This window comes from Aquarana catesbeiana, linkage group LG12, assembly GCF_042186555.1.
Source record: "Aquarana catesbeiana isolate 2022-GZ linkage group LG12, ASM4218655v1, whole genome shotgun sequence".
In the NCBI taxonomy this organism is placed as follows: Eukaryota; Metazoa; Chordata; class Amphibia; order Anura; family Ranidae; genus Aquarana; species Aquarana catesbeiana.
Window position 1 is genome coordinate 75,310,428 of NC_133335.1, and position 23,849 is coordinate 75,334,276.

Sequence of the window (23,849 nt, forward strand, 5' to 3'; positions counted from 1 at the left end):
ATTTGGAGGCTAAGTCAACTCCTCAAAGACACCTTCTTCTATTGCTCTTTGGTTTAGTTCTGATGGTCATGTGCCCATTGTAGATGCTTTTGGCTGTGGACACGGGTCCGCATGGACACACTGACAGGTCTGTGGCTACACAGCCCCCTACAAAACAAACTGAGATGCATTCTGTATTCTGACTGTTTTTTAAAAGGCTAAGTTCACCTTTTTTTTTTCTCTAAATTCCAGCTCCTCTATGTACCAATATAGCATTAATGTGCTTATTTTGCAAAAATAAAATCGCTTTCCATGAATTCTACACAGGCTTACCTCACTCTCTTCATACACTGCTTTGGGGCATGGCCTGGAGCTACATGGCGTAGGGTGTGCAGAGTGAGGGCTCCATCTGAGAAACTATCCTGTACACTTATCCTCTGGGGAAATCCTCCTATAAATGCACTCCCGCCTCCATTTCACCACCGAAACGGACATCTGAGGCCATAGCCAAGCTGGACAAATATCGCCATGAGGGTCGGGAGTATGTGGAGGAAGATGGCATCGCACACATCCAGACCGCAGAGGAGTCACCCTCCAGTGACGCCACCAAAATCCTTGAGGCTGTCTCCCTGTGCTAGACTACCCTTACCTCTAAGATTGATATCAAAAGATTGGAGGTGTAAATACAATAACTCATCTGCTAGAATCAGCCATCACACCCCTGCAGATGACCACGGAGCAGCCCCAGCACCAGCAGGACGACATGGAGAACAGACTCCAAAGATGCAATCTCCGGTTCGTGGGTCTCCCTGAAAGAACAAAGGGTTCTGACCCCCCCACATGCCTTGAAAACCTCCTCAGTAAAACCTACGGCAGAGAGGCCTTCTCAACCACGTTTGTGGTGGAGCGTGCTCACCGCCTGGCCGCTCGTCCTCCACCGGCCGGCGCACCTCCGCGAACCTTCATCGCAAAACTCCTGAATTACAGGGACCGGGACACTGTTGTGCGCCTCACTCGGGAGTGGGGGGAACATCCCGGTTGGCAATGTCACCGTGGCAGTGTTCCTGGACTTTTCTGCTGAGGTGCAGAAGAAAAGGCCAAGCGCCAGCTCCGCATCCATCACCTCACCTACGCAATGTTGTTTCCAGCGAGGCTCCGCGTGGTCTGCGACGGAAATGCTCAATTTTTTGAAGACCGTGCTGCTGTCCTGTCATGGCTGGAACACCGCGAGGCGGCGGGCCCTGCACATCGTTAAACCTCCACGCACAACTTTACCCTCTTCGCTGCTGCTCGGGACCCCCTGGCTGTGGCCTAGCTGTTCCGGACCTGCATTGCTTACTCCTCCATGCCCGATCTCCCCCCCCTTTTTTATCATTGATTCCCTGTGGACAGCTCGGCTCCCACATACTGCCCCCATGCCAGTGCCAGTGCACGGGGCGCCCCGCTTCTCCCCCTCCATTCCCTGTTTCTTGGATCCTTTTTGCCCTCAGACACTCCATCTGCACTTACTTGGACTAGTTGCACACTTTTCACCCCACACAGTTGTGTGCTCTACAGTTTCTTTGTTGCCCCCACAACCCATCATGCGTGTAGGTATCCTTTCCAACCTCAAATTTATACGTGCAGACGTGTCTGTCCTGGTTGAAACCCACATTACGGGCCAAACCCAAATGGCACTCAAAAAACCCTGAGTGGGCTAGCTCTATCATGCTCCCCACACTTCCAACTTCCGCGGGATAGCCATCCTAATTGCCAAAACAGTGCAATTCCAGCTCCACAATCTGCGGCCGGCTACTCAGGGCCGGTTCCTATTCCTCCATGCGGCCATCGGTGGCCTGGAGGTGCTCCTCATGGCATTTTATATCCCACCACCATTCCAATTCAATGCCCTGCAGGAGGGAATTGCTTTCATGGCCAAACACCCCACAGTACCTGTAATATGGTTGGGCGACTTTAATATGATGATTAACCCCAGCATAGACAGACTCAGCACAAATGTCCAAACGTCACCTCCCCCATCTATCACTAGATTTGGCAGGTTCCTTTCAGAGTTCACTGCTTCACCCCCTCACAACCAGCCATGTCCCGTATTGACTTGGTACTGATCTCCCCCACCCTGCTGCCCGACCTCATGGATGTGGGGTTCGGTGTCAGAGTGCTCTCAGACCATTCCCCGTACTGGGTGACAATACGCCTTCCCGCGGCCTCCCCCTCCCGGAATTGGACGCCGTCCAAAGGGAATGGACACATTTTTTCCGCCTTAACCTGGGCTCGGCGCCCACCGGGTTGGTGTGGGAGGCTTTCAAACTCCACACCCGTTCAGTCTACATGCATAAAAAGGCACAAAGCCACATCCAAACTCGCACTACAACAGTTTGAAGAGCGGTTGAGCTCCCTCAAATAGGTGTTCCTCACAGACCCCTCGGCAGCCAATGCTTCCCTTGTCCGTTTGCAATCTAGATGCACTGATCAATTACACTTTGAAAAGGCGAAGCAGGGTATTTTTTTTAGTAAACAGCGCATTTTTGAGCATGGCGAACATGCGGGTAAACTGCTCGCCTATATAGCCCACCTCGACCACAGACCCCCAGTTGTGGTCCAGCTCCAGGCAGCCTCTGGGGCTGAGATTTCAGCCCCTGGCTTGATGGCAGAGGAGTTCAGGCGGTTTTATTCTGATCTTTATACATCCACAGCACAACACACTCAAACTGAACTATCCCAGTTCCTCCAGGACATCGACTTCCCCACCCTTACCCACTCCCAAATGTTTAGAAGCGCCTATCACCTCAGGTTGCATTACCGAGGCGCTGGCAACCTCCCACCCTCTAAGGCACCTGGTTCTGACGGCCTTCCCCTAGAATTTTATACACCGTTTCAAGAAGTCGTCATTCCCAAACTGCAGGCTCTATATACCCACATTTTCGACTCTGCGACCCTCCCGTCATCTATGGGAGAAGCTCTCATTGTTCTCATCCCCAAACCCGGCAAGGACCCCCTCTTTCCAGAATCTTACCACCCTATCTCACTCCTACAACTAGATGTAAAAATCCTAGCCAAAATTCTCGCCCTGTGACTCAACAAAGTAATACTCTGATTCATCCTGATCAAACCGGGTTCATGCCCAACAAGAACACTGCATTCAACCTTCGTAGGCTCTTTATGAATTTACAGGCCACACATGACAACACGGGATCCAGAGTGGTGGTAAGCCTAGACGTCGCCAAGGCATTTGATTCTGTGGAATGGATCTACCTTTGGGAATGTCTCCGCAGGTTTGGCTTCGGCCCTAAATTCGTCAAAGGCCTACAGCTCCTCTACCAGGCCCCCACTGCCTGGATCCAAGTCAACGGCAGGATTTCCGACTCCTTTGCGCTATCCAGGGGCACTTGCCAAGGGTGTCCCATATCTCCATTGCTGTACGCCCTGGCCGTGGAGCCACTGTCTATCGCCATCAGAGCCCATCCCCATATTAAAGGCCTCCACAAGGGCCGGATGACTGAGATCCTCAGCCCCTATGCGGATGACATGCTTCTCTATTTGGAAGACTCTGGCCCCTCCCTAGCGACAGCTCTACAGCTAATAAAGCAGTTTGGAGAATATTCCGGCCTGCAAATCAATTGGTCCAAATCCCAAATCCTCCCACTGGATGTTGATGTCCCATCGGTGGCCCAGGCCGCACTCCCACTGGTCAGAGCAAGTCAAATCAAGTACCTAGGTGTGCACTGCTCGAGAGCCCCCGCAGACTGCATAGGCCTGAATCTAGAACCACTTTTTGCCCTCCTCAAAACAAAGACCCGAGTTTGGTCCCGACTACCTCTTGGAGTCATGGGACGTATAAATCTAGTTAAAATGATTCTCCTCCCCAAGCTGCTCTACTTATTCTGGCATGCGCCCCTCTACATTCCTCCCTCTTTAAGTCCATGGAAGCTACCCTTAATACATTTGTATGGGGCTCCTCCCGACACAAACTCCCCTGGTGAACTCTGAAATGTCCTGTTCACTTGGGTGGCACTGCCCTCCCTGACCCCACCCTTTGCCTCTCAACTGTCCCATTTCTATTACTACAACCAAATTGACAGAGACTGGCACTCTACCCTGGTGTGCTCTCCCTGCACCGGCTTGGTCGCCCACCCATTCCAATTCATCCTGCGTGGCACCCATGGGCCCTCAGACACCAGAAGCAATATGTAGTTCCATCACTGTAAGTTTTGGCAACTTGTCATGACCATTACCAAGGCCCCTACATTTCACACTCACACACCTCTGTGGGGCAACTCTCAACTTCCCAAACTGCTCACGGTCCCTGACCAAAACCTCTGGACGGCCAAAGGATTACTGTTTCTCTCACATGTTCTGGACGACGGTACGGTCAGGTCATTCCAGGCCATTAAAGACAAATTTGGCCTACCTAACCGAATGCTCTTCTGCTACCTCCAGCTTTGATACGCCCTCAACTCCCAGTTTGGAGACTCTGTCCCCAGGCTTGAGTTGCTGCTCCTGGTGGATGTGGTTCGCAGCCAGGACCCCAGGGGTCTGATCTCCTCTTTCTACAACAACCTCATGCTGCCCGCGGCCACTTTGCAGGTGTACCGGCTGAAGTCCAAATGGGAGACGGACCTGGGGGCTGTAGAGGATGGAGACTGGGAGAATGCACTGGCCACCTCTAAGACAGTATCCTCCAAACTGCCAGACCGACTCACATGCCTATACATCCTGCATAGGTCTTACCTCACCCCGACTCGCCTATTTAGGTTCAAACCTGTCTATAGTCCGACCTGCCCCAAGGGATGGGATCCCAAGGGTACATTTTACCACCTGCTATGGGCCTGCCCACGACTCCAGGAATACTGGTCACAGGTGGTTAAGTTCATTCATGACTGCATGGGCTCTCCCCTATCTCTTTGCCCCCACCAGTGTCTACTTTGCATCCTCTCTATCCCTGAAGAGGAGAAGTACCTTAACATATTTCTACAAAAATCTCTATTTCCTGCCAGAATGCAAATAGTTCGCACCTGGATCAAAGTGACCCCCCTGCCTTTCAGCAATGGATAAGGGCAGTGAATGCCACCCTCCTCTTTAAAAAAGGTGTTGTACTTGCATAGAGGTTGCCCATCCAAATACAATAAAATTTGGGACAGGTGGTTGGACAACTCATCCACATGCACGGTTGAGTGATAATCCCTGGTTGAGGCACAGCCTCCAGTGTGGCTCACGCATTTGCTCGTTTCCCCTTAATCCAACTGTTTTTTATGCTCTTGAGTACAATGTTATATGGTCCCTGCAAACCTTATATCTCTATGGGAAAGAACTACATGTTACCCCTCCACACGAGCCCACCGGCCCTAGTGGTCTGGTTCTCAGGAATACCCTAATTAATGTGATCTGACATATGCATTGCTTCTCTGTAGGTTATGTCAAAGGTGTTACCCTTCTGTTTAGTGCCTGTTGCACTTGGTACTTGTGTATGTATCCTTTTTTTATGCTCAATAAACGTCCTTTTGATTAAAAAAAACCACACTGCTTGATTACTTGTGCCTTACTTTCTGGTCAGTCTTTAGGTCATGACACAGGAAGCAGTTGACTAGCTGATCTCATTAGCACACACCCTGCATCATCTACCTTCAGCTGGTTTGACCAGGAAGTAAGGCAGAAATAATCGAGCAGTGTGTTTAAACAGCTATGAAGAGAGTTAGGTAAGCCGGTGCAGAACTAATGGAAAGCTGTTTTATTCTTGCAAAAGAAGTACATTAATGCTATATTGGTACATGGGGGGGAGCTGGAATTTAGAAAAAAAAAAGGTGAACTTAGCTTTTAAGCCCGGTTGGTCACCAAGCCTCAAAAAATTACAGAAAACTCATAGTTGTTCCTCTGAAAAGCAAAATATTTATTACATCTGAAGAGAAACCAAAGTATTTTGACTAACTTCTATTAGAACTAGCATTAACTTTATCAGCAATTTGAGGTACAGCAGCTCTTCTATTGATTTGGACTACACAGCCTGCTTTTGTTCCATATATACATCAGTAAGCCTTGGCCACCCATGACCCTGTCCTCGGTTTGCTGGTTTTCCTTCCTTGACCCACTTTTGGTAGGTCCAGACCGATGCAGACTGGGAACATCCCACAAGAGCTGCAGTTTTGAAGTTGCCCTGACCCAGTCGTCTAATCATTACAATTTGGCCCTTGTCACAGTTGCTCAAATCCTTACGTTTGGCCATTTTTTTATGCTTTCAACTTATCGTTCACTTTACCTGTCAGTAATGTTATGACCGATAGGCGTATATCCTCATATTACAAATAAGGTTGGTATCATGTTAACTCTGTTTTTACACATTTGTTCCTGTGTGTTGCCAGTGATCACAGATCAAAATGTAAGAAAAAAATTAGGTCTATTTTTTCAAAAAGTTAATTTTATTCTTGAAAGAGGCCACCTTGAGTAATGGTTGTAACATTTAGGCTTACTTCACACTATTACATTGTGGTAATTTACATGAATGTAGAATGTCACCCCAGTACCCAACTACAATAAGTGGCAGCACAAAAAAAATCCGCCAAAGCGACATTGTTCCTTCTTATGTTGCTGTGCATTCTCATTCCTTTTAAAATGAATTAGCTACCTTAATGCAGAGCACAATAATGTGCAGAATATTGTACATTAGCATTAGGGCAGTAATGCCACAGATAAGCATAGTATGATGGAGTCCTTAATAACATGATCTATCATTGACATTCATTGTTTAAGTATACTGCTTGACAGCAGTATGCAAAGGCACTAGTGATGTTTCCTTATTATTCAAAATACAATTTTACCAGAAGTTAAAAGTTTCTACTTTTTTAAACCTAGCTGTGCTGTGCTGATGAAGCACTTCTAAGCATAGCAGAGCTTTTTGGTGGTTGGGAATATTATATATTTCTGTGATGAAATATAATTACAACTAGGGACTTTTTTTTACTTTTAATGTTTTTCATTTGGACATTTAATAGTTTGCCTATAATGCAATCCTGTCTTCCCAACACAACCAAGCTGTTCCAGTTTGCAGATTTGATTCTAATTTATATATGACAATAAAACCTGGACACTAATGTATCAAAAAGAAGAGCAAGATAACATTTTCTAATTTTGTATCTATTCTTTGTTCCAGACCATGGTTTATTTGGGTCAGAATGGCGGAAGAGGTGGTGTGTTCTTACCAACATGAGCTTTTGTTACTATTCCAGTGAGAAAGGTAACTCATCAGTTGACTTTGTGAACTACAGTGACTTGAAAAAGTATTCATACCTCTTAAAAGTTTCCACATTTTGTCATGTTACAACCAAAAAGATAAATGTATTTTATTGGGATTTTATGTGATAGACCAGCACAAAGTGGAACATAATTGTGAAGTGGAAGAAAAATGATAAATGGTTTTCAAAATTTTTTACAAATAAATCTCTGAAAAGTGTGACGTGCATTTGTATTCAGCCCCCTTTACCCTGATACCCCTAACTAAAATCTAATGGAACCAATTGCCTTCTGACGTCTCACCTAATTAGTAATTAAGAGTCCACCTGTGTGTAATTTAATTTCAGTATAAATACCTTAGTGAACAAACAGCATCACGAAGGCCAAGGAACACATCAGACAGGTCAAGGATAAAGTTGTGGAGGAGTTAAAAGCAGGGTTAGGTTATAAAAAAATATCCCAGCTTTGAACATCTCACAGAGCACTGTTCAATCCATCATCCGAAAATGGAAAGAGTATGGCACAACTGCAAACCTACCAAGACATATTTGTCCACCTAAACTGACAGGCCAGGCAAGGAGAGAATTAGAGAAGCTGCCAAAATGCCCATGGTAACTCTAGAGGAGCTGTAGAGATCCACAGCTCAGGTAGGAGAATCTGTCCATAGGACAACTATTAGTCGTGCACTCCACAAATCTGGTCTTTATGGAACAGTGGCAAAAATAAAGCAATTGTTGAAAGAAAGGCATAAGGAGTCCTGTTTGCAGTTTGCGAAAAGCCATGTGGGGGACACAGCAAACATGTGGAAGAAGCTGCTCTGGTCAGATGAGACCAAAACTGAACTTTTTGGCCTAAAATCAAAACGCTATGTGTGGCAGAAAACTAACACTGCACATCACCCTGAACACACCATCCCCACCGTGAAACATGGTGGTGGGGGCATCATGTTGTGGGGATGCTTTTCTTCAGCAGGGACAGGGAAGCTGGTCAGAGTTAATGGGAAGATGGATAAAGCCAAATACAGGGCAATCTTAGAAGAAAACCTGTTAAGAGTCTGCAAAAGGCTTGAGACTGGGGCGGAGGTTCACCTTCCAGCAGGACAACGACCCTAAACATACAGCCAGAGCTACAATGGAATGGTTTCGATTAAAGCATATTCATGTGTTAGAATGGCCCAGTCAAAGTCCAGACCTAAATCCAATTGAGAATCTGTGACAAGATTTGAAAATTTCTGTTCAGACGCTCTCCATCCAATCTGACAGAGCTTAAGCTATTTTGCAAAGAAGAATGGTCAAAAATGTCACTCTCTAGATGTGCAAAGCTGGTAGAGACATCCCCAAAAAGACTTGCAGCTGTAATTACAGTGAAAGGTGGTTCTACAAAGTATTGACTCAGGGGGGCTGAATACAAATGGATGCCACACTTTTCACAGATTTATTTGTTTAAAAAATTTGAAAACCATATATTTTTTTCCTTCCACTTCACAATTATGTGCCACTTTGTGCTGCTCTATCACATAAAATCTCGTTTTTTGTTGTAACATGACAAAACGTGGAAAATTTCAAGGGGTGTGAATATTTTTCAAGGCACTATTATCAGTGATTATAAACTAAGGAGGAATTCCACATGCTGGGTTTGAGAGGAGGAGGCTATGTGCTAATATGGTTTATCTACATGTTGTTTATGCTCAACGTCTTTCTGCCTGCAGTAAGTGTTCTTTGGGAATATTTCTGACAACATAGAAAGGGGAGCTAGAGGAGAAGTAAAACGTGAAACAACAAAATAGGGTATAGATTGGTCCTATACTAGATGGTACAGGGATAGAGCTTCTTAAAATAATTGCTTAACGTAACTGGCAAACCAAATGCATATATTACGATATGTAAATGCTTTAGGATGATGCCATTTAACATAAAACACATTCAATTATAGGAAAAGTTCCAAAAGGAGGCTTCTTGATAAAAGATTGTAGCTCTAAGCTGGTTCCGTACATCCGCAAAGACTCTCGTCGAGATTCCTGCTTTGAGCTTGTGTCTCCGGGTAACCGCAGCTATCAGGTAATATCCAGTGCTTATAATTCAAAGCAAAAGAGGAGGTCAAAATGCCTAGCTAACACTTTTTATCAACTTTCAATTGTCAGTTTACAGCTGCCAGCCCAGCAGAGGCCAAGGACTGGGTTGACCAAATACAGTTCTTGGTGAAAGGTGAGTTTAACTTCACCCTTTTGTGCATATGTGTAAGATCTGTTTAAACAGTACTACAATTTTAAGGCATATGGAAGGGGTTATGAATTTCACATGATTTAAAAATGTATGCTGGTGAACAAAACTGCATTTCTCAGACCAGCAGCGTGGGAAGCCTTAGGACTGATTTACTAAAACTTGAGAGTGCAAAAGCATGGTAGCCAATCGGCTTCTAACTTCAGCTTGTTCAATTAAGCTTTGACAAAAAAACCTGGAGGCTGATTGGTTTTTATGCAGAGCTGCACCAGATTTTGCACTCTCCAGTTTGAGTAAATCAACCCCCTTGTGTTCAGTTCTTTTACAAGAGTTTGAGGCAAGATCATTGTTGAGGATTTATATAATATGCAATGCAAATTAATACACGCTAATAACTATGTGGAATATTAATTCACCTGTCATTGTAAAAAATTATACTACCAAGTCAAATTAGACTTTAAATAGTAGTGGGCAGATGTGATTTCAAAGTATTTATAAACCTATAATCTATTTTTCATTATGTCTCGTGTCATGTCTCACTGTATACATTTCTCTTGAGAAAATAAAAACCTTTTTGCGAAATTTCATACCCGGAAATCCTGCCAGTAACAGTACTTCCTATTGCAGGCAGACGATGCTAAACCATTGCCTCACAAATAGCAGCAGCATTTGTCAGCCTGCCATGTGCGTTCCTTCTTTATTAAAGCGGAGGTCTGCCCAAAAAAAAAAAAGAAAATTAAAAGCCAGCAACTACACATACTGCAGCTGCTGGCTTTTAATAATAGGACACTTACCTGTCCTGAAGTCCAGCAATGTCAGAACCGCAGCTGATGTTTTCATAAGCTGTCGGGTGCTACCGCCGCCAGTGCGGGTAAGGGAACCCGGCAGTGTAGCCTTATGGCTTCGCGCCGGGAACCCTACTGCACATGCGCGAGGCCCCATTCCTTTCTCCTACTGGCCCAGCGACAGGGGGGGGGAAGCCCCACGGTGACGTCATGGACCGCGGTGTGGACTCCCGGAAATGGGAACAGGTATCCTGTTCCCCCTCCCCCCCGAACGGTGGCAATTGTGGCACCAGAGGGGGAGAGGAGACAAATGAGCGTAAGTTCCACTTTTGGGTGGAACTCCGCTTTAACTTAAAGTGTTATTAAACCCAAAAGCAAACATTTCTTATATTGCAGTTTACCAATCCTTAGATGTGGTGGATGCATTCATTTTCTTTTTTAGGCTTTCTTTATTTTCATCTGATGATCCAGCCAGTAAGTCTGTTATTCTTCAACGGAACAAGCTCCCCAGCAAATGTAGCATTTAGAGCATCGAGTCAAGAAATTTGCCACTGACCGGGGTCCTTAAAATGATCATCTTTTATCCCAGAAGAAAAAAACGGTTGCTGTTACTGCTTTTGTAACTGCAGTGTGAGCTAAAGTTTGTCTTCAGTTTGTTAGTGGATATAAATCTGCTAGTACATCTAACACCCCCCCCCCCCCAGATTAACAATGCTGCTGTCTAAAGGTACCCTTGCGCGCCTTCATCCAGAATGTTTTTTTTAAATGCTGTGGTGCCAAATGCCCCCTTCAGTGTTGCCTCTGCAAACAACACCGATACTCTGACTGGCATCCCTCTGATTGTTTGCCATTGACACACCTGTTTGGGAATTCTTCCTAACTATTAGCATGCAGAAATGGCCCTGAAGAAAAAGGAGTCTCTGTTCCCCCAAAGCGTGTTGGCTCGATGTACTTACAGCTATTCTCAATAAACGTCTTCTAACATGCCATCTAACTTGCATCATATTGGACCTGGCGCTCTTTTTCTATTCACCTTTCTAAGTCTACATATGGAAACGACGGTAAGGCCATACCGGAAAGAAGCAACCCAAGCCCCAAGAGGGCTCATTGCCACCATCCTCAAATTGGGCATATACCCCTGGAATAGATCTCTTCCTACTCGCCCAAGTTACCACCCACCAATGATTAGTGACTGATCGAGTCAGTCCAGTGCAGTCTCCAGCCCTAATCCAAAGTGGGGAGACTCTAATTCAGGAGGTATGTTACTGGCCAGATCACCAGGTGAAAAAAGAGCAAAAAAAGACTAAAAAAATAAAATTAATGCAGCCATCACACCAAAGGATTGGTTTTGAATTTAATGCAGCTTTGAGTTAGCCAATAAAATGTATTATTTAAATTATAAACTTTCTGCTTAAGAAAACGAAGCAATGAGGCATGACACCAAGCAGACCAAACATAGATTTAGGATTTACATACTTGTCAAATGGGCTACATGGTGTCATGCTCTCCTGAGAAAGACAAGCATATTTGAAGACCGCTTTCCATGTTAAAAGTCTGAAAATACCCTAGATATGGGTAAAATTATGCATATACGGTATAGGCATGCTTAACCATGTACGTGTAATGTCATTTACAGCCATCCCTTTAACATATCTTAGTAAGATGTTCTTATATTTGCCCAGATATCTTGTCAACCTCTATACCATGTGAAGATGATGAGGAGTCCTATGATGATGTGGAAAGCCTAAATTCTTCTTCTATGGGTCAGCGTACTAGTCTGGACAGAGCAGATAGCCCAATTGAGGATGATGATGATATCTATGAGGTGGTACCAGGTAAGAGGTTATCCATAATACAAAAGGGCATCATTGCACCCACACATTTTTCCAAAGGCTTGCTGTCTTTGCTCATTGTAAGCTTCTCTTTGTTTTATTATGCTAATGAGCCTACAGGCTCTGCTGGGGCTATTTCTCGTGTCCCAAGCAGATCAGGAAAAAAAAAGAAAGAAAACATTATTTCCTCAGCAAGTCATCGTCGTTAATGAAGTTTTACAAAAACAGATACAACCGAGGAAAAATAAAATTTCACAGGTGATAAATTTTTCCAATTTCCCTGGCAGAATTGGATCAGATTGTTAAATTAAGAGTGAAGGTGTCTGTTAGACAGCAAGGAGCGGTGATGGGTAATTTTATAGAGTGGAAAATTGAATCAAATTGCTACATTAAAACCCAGCTCCTGCGAGATTTTTCTCTAGCGCCGTCCACTTTGTCACTGTTCAGAGTCCATGTGCAGCTGTGCCGCAGGCTTCTTTTTCTGCACTGCTGGTCCTTTGGCCACTGCTGGTTGGTGCTTCCTGCACCGAGTTCGAGAGCCAACATTGTACAGGAGAAGGCAGGAGGTTCACAGAAAGGGGGAAAAAATGCTTTACAAGCACAAACAGCCATATTTTCACTATCTCAAGATATTCAGCTTTTGCTAATCTGTACTTTTAGTGTAAAAATCATAAGCTGCTTCTGTAGAGGTTGATCGGTTACTGACAGACTCCTCCAACCAGGAATGTAAATGTAAACATCATGTATACACTAGATAAAGCAGGGATATATGCCTGTACCCATTAGGTGGGGGCTGAGCTCACCACATCTTGCCTGCAGGCTGACTTCATGTCAGGAGAAGTCATCATTGATGTCTACTGTGATCACAGCTGTCAGAACTTATTGACAGTATTGTGTTTGCTGAATGCATCTCACACTCTGCATGTATTAATTGAACATGATCAGCAAATGCAAAGCTAATGATATACTGAGAGTAGTGGACACAATACACAATAAGTGTCAGTGATGACACCCAGCCAACCTGTGATTGGATTTTAGTGAGCAGGCAGTCTGTGATTGGGCTTTGGTGATGAGGCAGTCTGTGATTGGGCTTTTTGTGAACAGGCAGTCTGTGATTGGGCTTTTTGTGAACAGGGAGTCTGTGATTGGGCTTCGGTGATCAGGCAGTCTGTGATTGGGCTTTTTGTGATCAGACAGTCTGTGATTGGGCTTTTTGTGAACAGGCAGTCTGTGAGTGGGCTTTGGGGAACAAGCAGTCTATGATTGGGTTTTGGTGAGCAGGCAGTCTGTGATTGGGTTTTGGTAATCAGGCAAGCATACTTGCTGCATCTGGTGTGCACATGGCTTTACAGTATACTAATTGTACTTTTCAATCTGATACCTCCAACTGCAGTCTCACTTTAGAAGCCTGTAGTAGCAAGGTAAAGCTGTAGTAGGGTTTTACACTTATACATGCCTGTTGTCATCCTATGTGGCGCTGCCAATATCTTGCAGCAGTATCAGAATGCTCCTGTACTGGATTGAATTGTAACTATACCATCTAAATTATATAAAGCGTTCTTCAAACTGTTGGCATTGTATAAGTCACGTATTATAATAATTGCTTTCATAAAAGTGGGACAAAACCCACAACAACACACATTTTTGGGCTTGCCCTTATATAGCTACATAGGTACACATTTTGTGGTCCCATAGATTGATCTTTTTAAGTTTCTTAAGCTGGTCATACACTGTTTTTTTCTGTTCAGCCAGTTATGTAACAAATTCCCTCATCCACCGCAAATGAAGTGGAAGGAAGAATCCCCCAGCCCCCTTCTTGAGGCATTGTATTCTGCAACTGCAACGACTGCTGTCAAAATACACTGATCAGTGTCTGCAGCGGGTTGGCTGCAGAAGCTGATCAAGAAAATATTTCCAACATATATTTATTTATTCCCATTAGGTCCATATTTTAATCAGAATGTATTATTTTAAAAATAATGATTATTATTTTTATTAGTATTATTGTTTTTTTAATTTAGCAATTGTACAGTCAGTTGGTATAATGCATGGTTTATGTTATACACATATCAGTTTTGGGATATATATTACAATTTTTTATATATTTATTTCTCATTAAGTCTATATATTAACCAGAATAAATTATTAAAAATTTTTATCATAATAATTGAAATAATATTTTTTTTACCCAATTGATGAACTGAAATGGCATAGATTAAGGTTGCACGGATACCGGTATCGGTGCCGATTCTAAGCATTTGCACAAGTACTTATGCAAATGCTCCAATGCAAATGCTCCAATACCCAAACTGATACATTTGCACTGCAAATAATCACATGGGATTGAATTCTTGTCCGAATAACATGCGGTTTCCCGCACCCCTTCTGTGTGAACCCAGGCTTACCATAGAGGCTTCAGCCTGGGTTCACACAGGAGCAGTCCAGGAAACCGCATGTGGTTCCGACAGGAGTCACACCGCATTCGTGTTCAAATCGCATGTGATTTTTTGCAGTGCGATTTGAACCCATTTTGAATGTGCTCAGATCGCACCGCAAAGGTATCGGTACTTGACTGAAAGTATGGATTAGTCTTTATGTTCTCATATTCGTCTTAAGTTTTTGTATACAGTATTATTTTGACACTTTCAGTACTATTGGCTGTTTGGTTTTGAATATGACTCTAAGGAGGGGATAATGTATTGATTTGGAGATGTCCATATGTTCTTTCTAGCCCTGATGAAGGGGGCACTCTTGAACCCCATAAATGCATTGGCTACTTTTTTGATTGTCCCCCTGACTTTTATTGGAATAGACTTTTATCAGGCACTTCAATTTTAATTTTTTTAACAAAATTTACATGTCCCTTCATCAGAAGTCAATCAAACAGGGACTGTCACACACTGTTCAAAATTCAGCCGGACCCTGCTGAACCAGACACATTTTGACTGGTGCATGGCCATATTTAGTTTATAAACGGAACAGAAATGTATAAGGGCTCTTGCACACTGCTGCCTGAAAACACAGCGGTGTTTTACGCATACAGTTTATATATATATATATATATATATATAGTGTTCAGCATAAATGAGTACACGCCCCGACAGATTTGTCAGAAAACCTTTACTTTGCTTTCTGAATCAAAATTTTCTATGGGACACTATGCGACAATATACTGAATACATATAATATAATGAATACACCCCAATGAAAGTCTTAGGAGCAAAGCAAAATTTTAGACAACAAAATCCTAATTAACAAGAATTCAACTACAGGTGAGTCTAATTATTTATTAAACAGGTGTCCAGCAGACAGTTAATTATAAAAGAGCCTTACTTAGGCAGGCCATACATGGGTCGAATTTCAAAAGAATTTTCTTTCGAAAATCTCATCTAAGAATTTTCGTTCGTATTTCGCACCATTAGTGGGCTGCAGGTACAGCTGATTTTCGGGCAGCCATCGAATTTGAGTAATCTGACATATTGGAAATTGTTTGAAAAACTGATGATTTTATAATCAATGATGGGAGAATCGTATAAGAAATGTAATCGAAAAAGAAATGCGCTTGTGCAAGAAAAGAAGATTCCCAGCCACGAAAATTCTTTTCTGTAGCATCATGAGGTGAAATTAAAGGCTTGGTTGGTCGAATTTCGAAATCAATGGTGGAACCATCAGATCACAAAACACACAAATTTTCTGATTTTCAAAAGAAAATTCTTTCAAAATTCGACCAAATATGGCCAGCCTTAACAAAGAAAACCCCTTCCCATTTCATGCTGCCAGTAATGGCACCACATGGAAAAGAAATGTCACAAGGCCTGAGATAGAAAATAATTTCTTTACACAGGAAAGTTGAAAGCTACAAGAAGATCAGCAAAGCTTTACTTAGTCAGAATACTGTAGGAAAAGTGATACAAAAATTTAACAAAGGTGAAGCTGCAACCATCTCACAGTGACGTCCAGGCCGTCCACGGAAGTGAACACCTTCAAAGGAGCGTCCTCTGATGAGGAAGGTTGAAGAAAATCACCATGCAAGTTCACTGCAGTTAGCTAAAGAAGTAGAAAGCCAAACTGGGGTGATTGTTTCCCGTGACACAATGCGATGTACACTGCAGAGGAATGGCATGCATGGGTGTTGCCCATGAAGGAAATCTCATTTAATACCCATGCACAAAAAAGCACACCTAGAATGTGCCAGGGCCCGTGCTGCAAAAGAAGATTACTCAGACTCTGTACTCTGGAGTGATGAACCAAGATAAATGTTTTTTGGAACTGATGGATTCACAACTGTATGGCGTCGCAAAGGTGAGGAGCACAAAGGAAAATGCATGGTGCCTACAGTGATACATGGTGGTGGCAGTGTCCTTCTGTGGGGCTGCACGAGTGCTGCTGGTGTCAGGGAGCTGCATTTCATTGATGATATTGTGAATTCACAGATGTACTGCTCTATTATGAAAGAGAAGATGCTGCCATTACTCCGTGCCCGTGGTCGCCGTGCACTTTTCCAACATGACAATGATCCAAAACACACATCTAAGGCAACTGTTGTATTTCTGAAGAAGAACAGGGTGACAATGATTCAGTGGCCAAGTATGTCTCTAAAAGAGGTCGTTCTTGAAGAATGGAAAAATTAGATGTTGCAATATGTCGCCAACTTGTTTATACCATGCCTAGAAGACTTGGTGCTGTCCTTACAAATCATGGAGGTCATACTACTATATTAGATATAGTAATTTTTGTTATGGTTTGTATTCATTTTTGCATTAACTAATTTGAGATTTTGTATTCTAAGTTATATTATTAACCTTACTTTCATGTAATGAGCTAAACAAATGTTCTATAAAACTCAGTTTTGTCAAAGTTTTGGAAATTGTTTTCGTGTTCATTGGGATATTGATTAAAATCTTACTATTCAAAAGGGGTGTACTCATTTGTGCTGAGCACTGTACATATATTTTTACTGTTGTAGGTGCAGACCATTGTTTTCATTGCGCCTGTATACACAGATGCATAAACATGTGCTGCGTATAGATCAGTAAGAAAAACGAAAAAAAACCTGAAATTTGCATTGCTGGTTAGCGTTTTTCGTGCATAGTCCCACAAATACACGCAAGCACCTGTGTGCACTATTAATGTGAATTGCATTCTGGGAGCTGGAATTTATTTTATGCATGCGTGCAAATATGCACAAAATAAACGCAAGACATTTGAACCGGGAATATTGATGTTCACACATCAGTACCGTGTGCAAGTACCCTACTTGTATAAGGACAGAAATTACAAAATGAGAAAAGGCAGAAACCGGCAGCGTGGTGATGAAAGATAGATAACAAGGTTTAAATGTCACATTTCATTTTCTGTGATACCCAATATGGGATAACATGATTTTGGAGACGTATGTGCATGTTGGAGGATAAGGATATTAAGGATGTGTGAGAAAGAAGACATTAGACAAAGAGTAGATTAATGAGGGTACTTGTCTGGTAGCTGGATGCTTGGTACAATTGGATTTTCCAGGGGAAGCACTGTCCCCTGATTGTTCAAGCTGACCAGTTCAGCTTAGGCCTGTAACATCATCTTTATAAAGAGATGTTCACATGTTAGGGCTCTTAGTGAGACCCGCTACTAGGATAACTGTCGTGCCATCGCCGCTCTGTTTGCTGTAGTATATACTGTCATAAAAAGTCATCGCGTGATGCGATTCTAATCAACTCCTTTTCCAATGTGATTGCATGCATTACACAAAGACCAAATGTAAGATGGATTCCTATCTCAGTATATTAATCCATCAGGGCTGACCTTCTTTCTGTGCTCGAGACCTTTTGAGCCCTCCTGTCGTCTTGGAGATGAGCTCAAATACAGCGAGAAGACTGAAGCCATTAATGGCAATAAATGTGGATGAGCACTGAGACTGTCTGCGATTACAGCAGGAAAAAAAAACCTTTTCTCCAGGGAGACTTCCCGTAACGCAGCAAGAAAGTGAGACAGATCACTTTGGAGCCCTATGGGAGTTGTGCAGCAGGACTGGGATACTTTTACTGGCCTGCTACATTTGGAGGGGGCAGTATCACTTAGCACAGTGCCCGGAATTTAGTCTGCTCAAGATTCACTTTACCTGCTCCAAGAGATAAAAGTGTCTTCAAGAGTCAGAACCTACGCAGGATGAGTTGCATGTGCAGAAGATTCTATTAGTAATGTTGTTCTTTACTGTTGAGCGGTATAAACATTACAAAGCATCATTTTTCAGCTTTGTAGATTTTTTTTTTTATGTTTCTGTACCAAGGCATGTAAACGGTTATTTTGGGTTATCGATTTTAAAACAACTGAGTATATTTTGCTTGTGCAATGACAACCATTTGGTTACGAATGCTTATAAGGGTGCATTTAGACCTGCAAAGTGCGTGGCAGTCTGCGTCCACGGCCGATCGCTCGTAGGTGATTGAAGCATGAAGGATTACATGCAAGTGGGCGCAATTAGCAGCGAGAGCTAGCAACCACTCACTGCTTTGAATGGGGCTGCTTACTCACAACTAACTACGGAAACCCCTGCTGATGTTCTCGCATGTAATCGCCACCAGGGTGCATTCGTAAATGTGAATATACCCTTAAACTAAAAGGTCATTGAGATTTTTACATTGAGGGATAATTCACATACAGCAAACAGCTGCCAGAGAGGTAAACCTCAGCGGTTTCCTCTCCGGCAGCTGTTAGTGTTGACTGCGGTGGGCTGGGCGGTGTGGTGCGTGATTCAGTGCATCATACAGCTTCCTTTTTTTACTGAACTTTATTTAAAGTGTACAAAAGTACACTTCAGTCATTTCACTGTACAGCAGCATGATGTGGTGCGCTACTGTACAGTGATATGCGATCCTGTGTGCATGTGTGGTGCGATGCGATAAAATGCAGCATGTGCATTTTATCGCAGCTCACTGCGGCACAGCTCCAGGCTGAATTGCAGTCTGATTGGGACACACAGAAAACAATTGTTTTTTGTGTGTCCTTGTGATTTATGGCGTTTTACAATGTAGTAAAACACTGGTCACCGCCCATAGTGGGATTTCAGCCTAAGTCCATCTAGTTCAACCAACAGAATAAATAAATAAATAGTTACCCATGGATTTAATATGTCCATGCTTCCCTCCCTCCTGAGTTGTTTTACATTTCTCTGTAGGCCCCTTTCGCATGAGCTAGGATAGGTGGTCTGGGAGAAAAGTGGCGCTGCCCTATTGTACAATAAGGTATTTAATGGTGGATAAATTGCAACCTATGTTCATTAAAGTAGGTGCTTATTGGGGCTACCCCCCTATGTGCCTAAATGTGGTCAAACCTCGACCAATGACCGTATATGTGAAAAACCAAAAAAACAAGTGAAAAAATAAAAAATAAAGGGTTAAACTCCTATCACCCCAGTGTAAAAGAGTGCTTCATATATTCAGATTATCATAAATAATGTGGGAGTGACAAATGATTCTTTAAAAACTGGAAAATTAAAAATTAACCCCAGAGTTCAAAAGTATTGTGACACTATGGCGTCCTATAAGGTGCAAAAATTTCCTTATGGGTGAAGAAGTGTGTGTGATGGATATAAAGTGTCAGTGCCAGAGGTTACATATATATTGTGAAAATAGAAATTGATTCGGTAACACGTATAATTATTAAATTAGAAATCACCCCAAAGTTCAAAACTATTGTGACAATATGGCGCTCTCTCAGGGGCAAACTCCCTTTGAAAAGTGAAAAAATATGTATAATAAATATAAAGTGCCAGTGCCAAAATCTTTTTGTTATAGTTCCTAGGGGAATTATTGGTATGGCCTCAAATTCAAATTACATTGAGATTCAACACATAGCAGGTCGCATGGGAATCATGAAAAAAACCTTTTTAAAATTATATATTATAAATGTCAGCAGATGAATAAATTTCTCAAAATATGTTGTCCATTTAAAACCCGAAGATGGCTTTAACCGGATGGTGTAGATAGCAGAGTTCAGTATATATGCAGTTTATCAACCTCAGGAACATAAAGCAGTGACTTCTGTGTGTATTTCAAACGGTGACTTGAAGTGCTCACCCCCCGTGCTCCCCCTCTCACCAGAAAGAAACACCCCTGCAGGGGGCCACATTATTTATGATAATCTGAATATATGAAGCACTCTTTTACACTGGGGTGATAGGAGTTTAACCCTTTATTTTTTATTTTTTCACTTGTTTTTTTGGTTTTTCACATATACGGTCATTGGTCGAGGTTTGACCACATTTAGGCACATAGGGGGGTAGCCCCTATAAGCACCTACTTTAATGAACATAGGTTGCAATTTATCCACCATTAAATACCTTATTGTACAATAGGGCAGCGCCACTTTTCTCCCAGACCACCTATCCTATCTATGCAATTAGACCCCTTGGGGAACTAATTAGGGAGAGGCTGCAGCTCGTATATTGTCCTAAGCGCGGATTTATCTGTTTATTTACACCTTTCGCATGAGCGCCTCCGTTAAGCGGAATCTGCTTGCTCAGTGGGGGATCTCACCCCTGATCCCTGCTGAGCAGGCGGATGAGAAGTCCGTGTCTGCTCTGCTATGCAGAGTGGAGACAGACATAGTCCCGATTTGCGATATGGGGCAATCAGATGGAAACCGCCTGTCCGTTTCCATCCGATCCGCCAGACGGATGAAGAATAACACCACCATACAGTATGTCTGTTTTTGGTAAACAGGATCGGATGGTGGCGGGTGTCAGCGGACAGGTGTCCACTGACATCTGCCGCTCCAGAGACTGGGGTCTGATCAGCCCATGTGAAAGGCCCCTTAGACATTATCATACAGATGGTCACAGCAGAGATTCTGAAGCCTCCTCTTGCTTCCCCTGAGCCTTTACTTTCAATAGGGGGACCCCTAAGGCTTTAACCATATAGCCTTTTAGTATCCTAACTCATGCCTTTCCCTCTTTTTCTATTTTAATTCTTCTCTCGTCACTCTTCTGAATTTTTCTTTAATTTCACTGAGAAAATTTAATGTATTGCATATTTTCTCTAAATTAACAGTCACTAGCAAAACCTGTTCTAAGTAATGATGACTAGGTAATATTTTATAATATTTTACAACCATTTTTATTTTATTTTATTTTATGTAAACTTACTAACTTACTGTTGTTATGAAAATTACTAATGATAATAGCAATCACTATGCAATTTTATAACTCTGAAAAGTCTTTTACTACTTCTATACCGGGCCTTTTCTGGCGCTCCTTTCCTAGATGTAAAAATCATATTTTTTTTGCTAGAAAATTACTCTGAACCCCCAAACATTATATATGTTTTTTTTAGCAGACACCCTAGGGCCTTGATGGCGAACCTTGGCACCCCAGATGTTTTGGAACTACATTTCCCATGATGCTCACCTACACTGTAGAGTGCATGAGCATCATGGGCAATGTACCGAGGTTGCCGAGGTTTGCCATCAGTGCCCTAGGGAATAAAATGGCAGTTGTTGCAACCTTTTTATCTCACACGGTATTTGTGCAACAATTTTTCAAAAGCGTTTTTTTTTTTAATAAAAACTGTTTCATGAATTAAAAATTAACAAAACAGTAAAGTTAGCCCAATTTTTTTGTATAATGTGAAAGATGATGTTACGCCGAGTAAATAGATACCCAACATGTCACATTTTAAAATTTGGCACGCTCATGGAATAGCGCCAAACTTCAGGGCTTAAAAATCTCCATAGGCAACACTTTAAAAGGTTTTACAGGTTACCAATTTAGAGTTACAGAGGAGGTCTAGTGCTAGACTTGTTGCTTGCGCTCTAACACACGCGGCGATATCTCACATGTCTGGTCACCGGAAATCTCTATGGTCGTCATCCGGCGGAGGCTGATTCTTTCTCCGGGTCCCTGATGGCACGGGAGAGCCTGTGGGAAGCACCGGATGGCGGCGGGAGGGGGGATGTCCACTTCCGTCAACCTGTAAGAACGATCAAGCGGCAGAACTGCTGCTATGAACGTTCTTATGGTGCACAGAATTGCCAGCTGAAAACAAGGATATCTGAATGATGCCTGTAGCATCCAGGTATTCTAGACAATGTACAAAGTTCAGCAGGCTGGAAAATGTATAGCGTAGTGCAGCCCTCAAAATTTCCACTTGCCTACTTGCATTTTGCGAGTTGAAAATGATTGCTGATGAGTGTGGGGCTGCCTCGGGGGGGGGGGGGCGAGCAACGCCGGCAGGCGGGGTTCAATAGAAGCCATCCTCCTAGCAATCACCCAGGGAAAGAGGATTGGCGGCGGGATCATCAGAGAGTGGGAACATCGCTGTTACAGCTTTAATTTAAATTGCTGAGTGTTCCCCGCACTCGCCGTCACATACAGCCTCGCCTCCTGGCCCGGGTACTTTGATAGAACATCGGTCCAATGTCGGAACTTTTGACATATTTCAAATTTCAAAGTGCCCGGGCCAGGAGGCGGGGCTGTATTTGACAGCGAGCACGGGAAACACTCAGCAATTCAAATGACAGCTGTTACAGCGATGTTCCCTGCTCTCTGATAATCCTCTTCCTCTCCTCTCTCTTCCCCTGCAAGGGTGAAGCAGCATTGATAGGCACTGGTGAGGCTGCATTGTTGGACACAGGTGAGGCTGCATTGTTGGGCACAGCTGAGGCTGCATTGTTGGGCACAGCTGAGGCTGCATTGTTGGACACAGGTAAGGCTGCATTGTTGGGCACAGGTGAGGCTGCATTGTTGGGCACAGGTGATGCTGCATTATTGGGCACAGGTGAGGCTGCATTGTTGGGCACAGGTGAGGCTGCACTGTTGGGCACAGGTGAGGCTGCATTGATAGGCACTGGTGAGGTTGCATTGATAGGCACTGGTGAGGTTGCATTGATGAACATAGGTTAGGTTGCATTGATGGGCACAGGTGAGGCTGCATTGTTGGGCACAGGTGAGGCTGCATTGTTGGGCACAGCTGAGGCTGCATTGTTTGACACAGGTAAGGCTGCATTGTTGGGCACAGGTGAGGCTATATTGTTGGGCACAGGTGATGCTGCATTATTGGGCACAGGTGAGGCTGCATTGTTGGGCACAGGTGAGGCTGCACTGTTGGGCACAGGTGAGGCTGCATTGTTGGGCACAGGTGAGGCTGCATTGATAGGCACTGGTGAGGTTGCATTGATAGGCACTGGTGAGGTTGCATTGATGAACATAGTTTAGGTTGCATTGATGGGCACAGGTGAGGCTGCACTGATGGGCACTGATAAAGTTGTGTATATTGGTTAAATATGTAATGGGGGGTTGAGGGAGTTGTGTGGGTTGGGTTGACAAGCTTCACAGGCAATGTTCATACTTATGCAATGCACCTTTTCTTGCTGTGTATCACTTTTTTCTTTATTTTTTGGGACGCATTATCGTATTGTGGTGGGCGGGCCTTACTGTTTGGTTTGTATACTATATGTGTTTTTTGAATCCTATGCATTAAGGTGAAAAAACATCTGATGATTACCAGACCCCCAGCCCCCCGGTTTACCTGAGCCCTCGAAAGTCCCGCGCTCGATCGTTGCCCGGGCTTTTCGGCTATTCATTGGATAGATTGATAACAGCGCAGCCATTGGCTCGCGCTGCTGTCAATCAAATCCAATGACTTGGGCGCCGGGGGTGGGGCCGAGTCCTTCACTCGGCGGCTATGGACGTCGAATGCAGGACTCGGGAGCGCGTCCGCAAGGTAACCCCCCGGGAGAGTGCTTCTCCCAGGGGGTTATCTGAGACGGGGAGGAGCTAGGAGAGCTGCCGGGGGACCCCAGAAAACGCCATTCGGCCACTCTGT

At 43.6% G+C, this 23,849-nt stretch overlaps 1 protein-coding gene across 1 annotated transcript in view; it reads left to right on the forward strand.

Annotated features, from left to right (window-relative positions):
• SKAP1 (src kinase associated phosphoprotein 1) overlaps positions 1 to 23,849 on the forward strand; it is a 695,231-nt gene that overhangs the window by 532,346 nt on the left and 139,036 nt on the right. The window contains exons 6-9 of the mRNA XM_073608061.1: positions 7,121 to 7,204; positions 9,133 to 9,257; positions 9,341 to 9,404; positions 11,887 to 12,039. Of these exons, the coding sequence (XP_073464162.1) occupies positions 7,121 to 7,204; positions 9,133 to 9,257; positions 9,341 to 9,404; positions 11,887 to 12,039 (426 nt within the window). The remainder of the gene's footprint in view (positions 1 to 7,120; positions 7,205 to 9,132; positions 9,258 to 9,340; positions 9,405 to 11,886; positions 12,040 to 23,849) is intronic.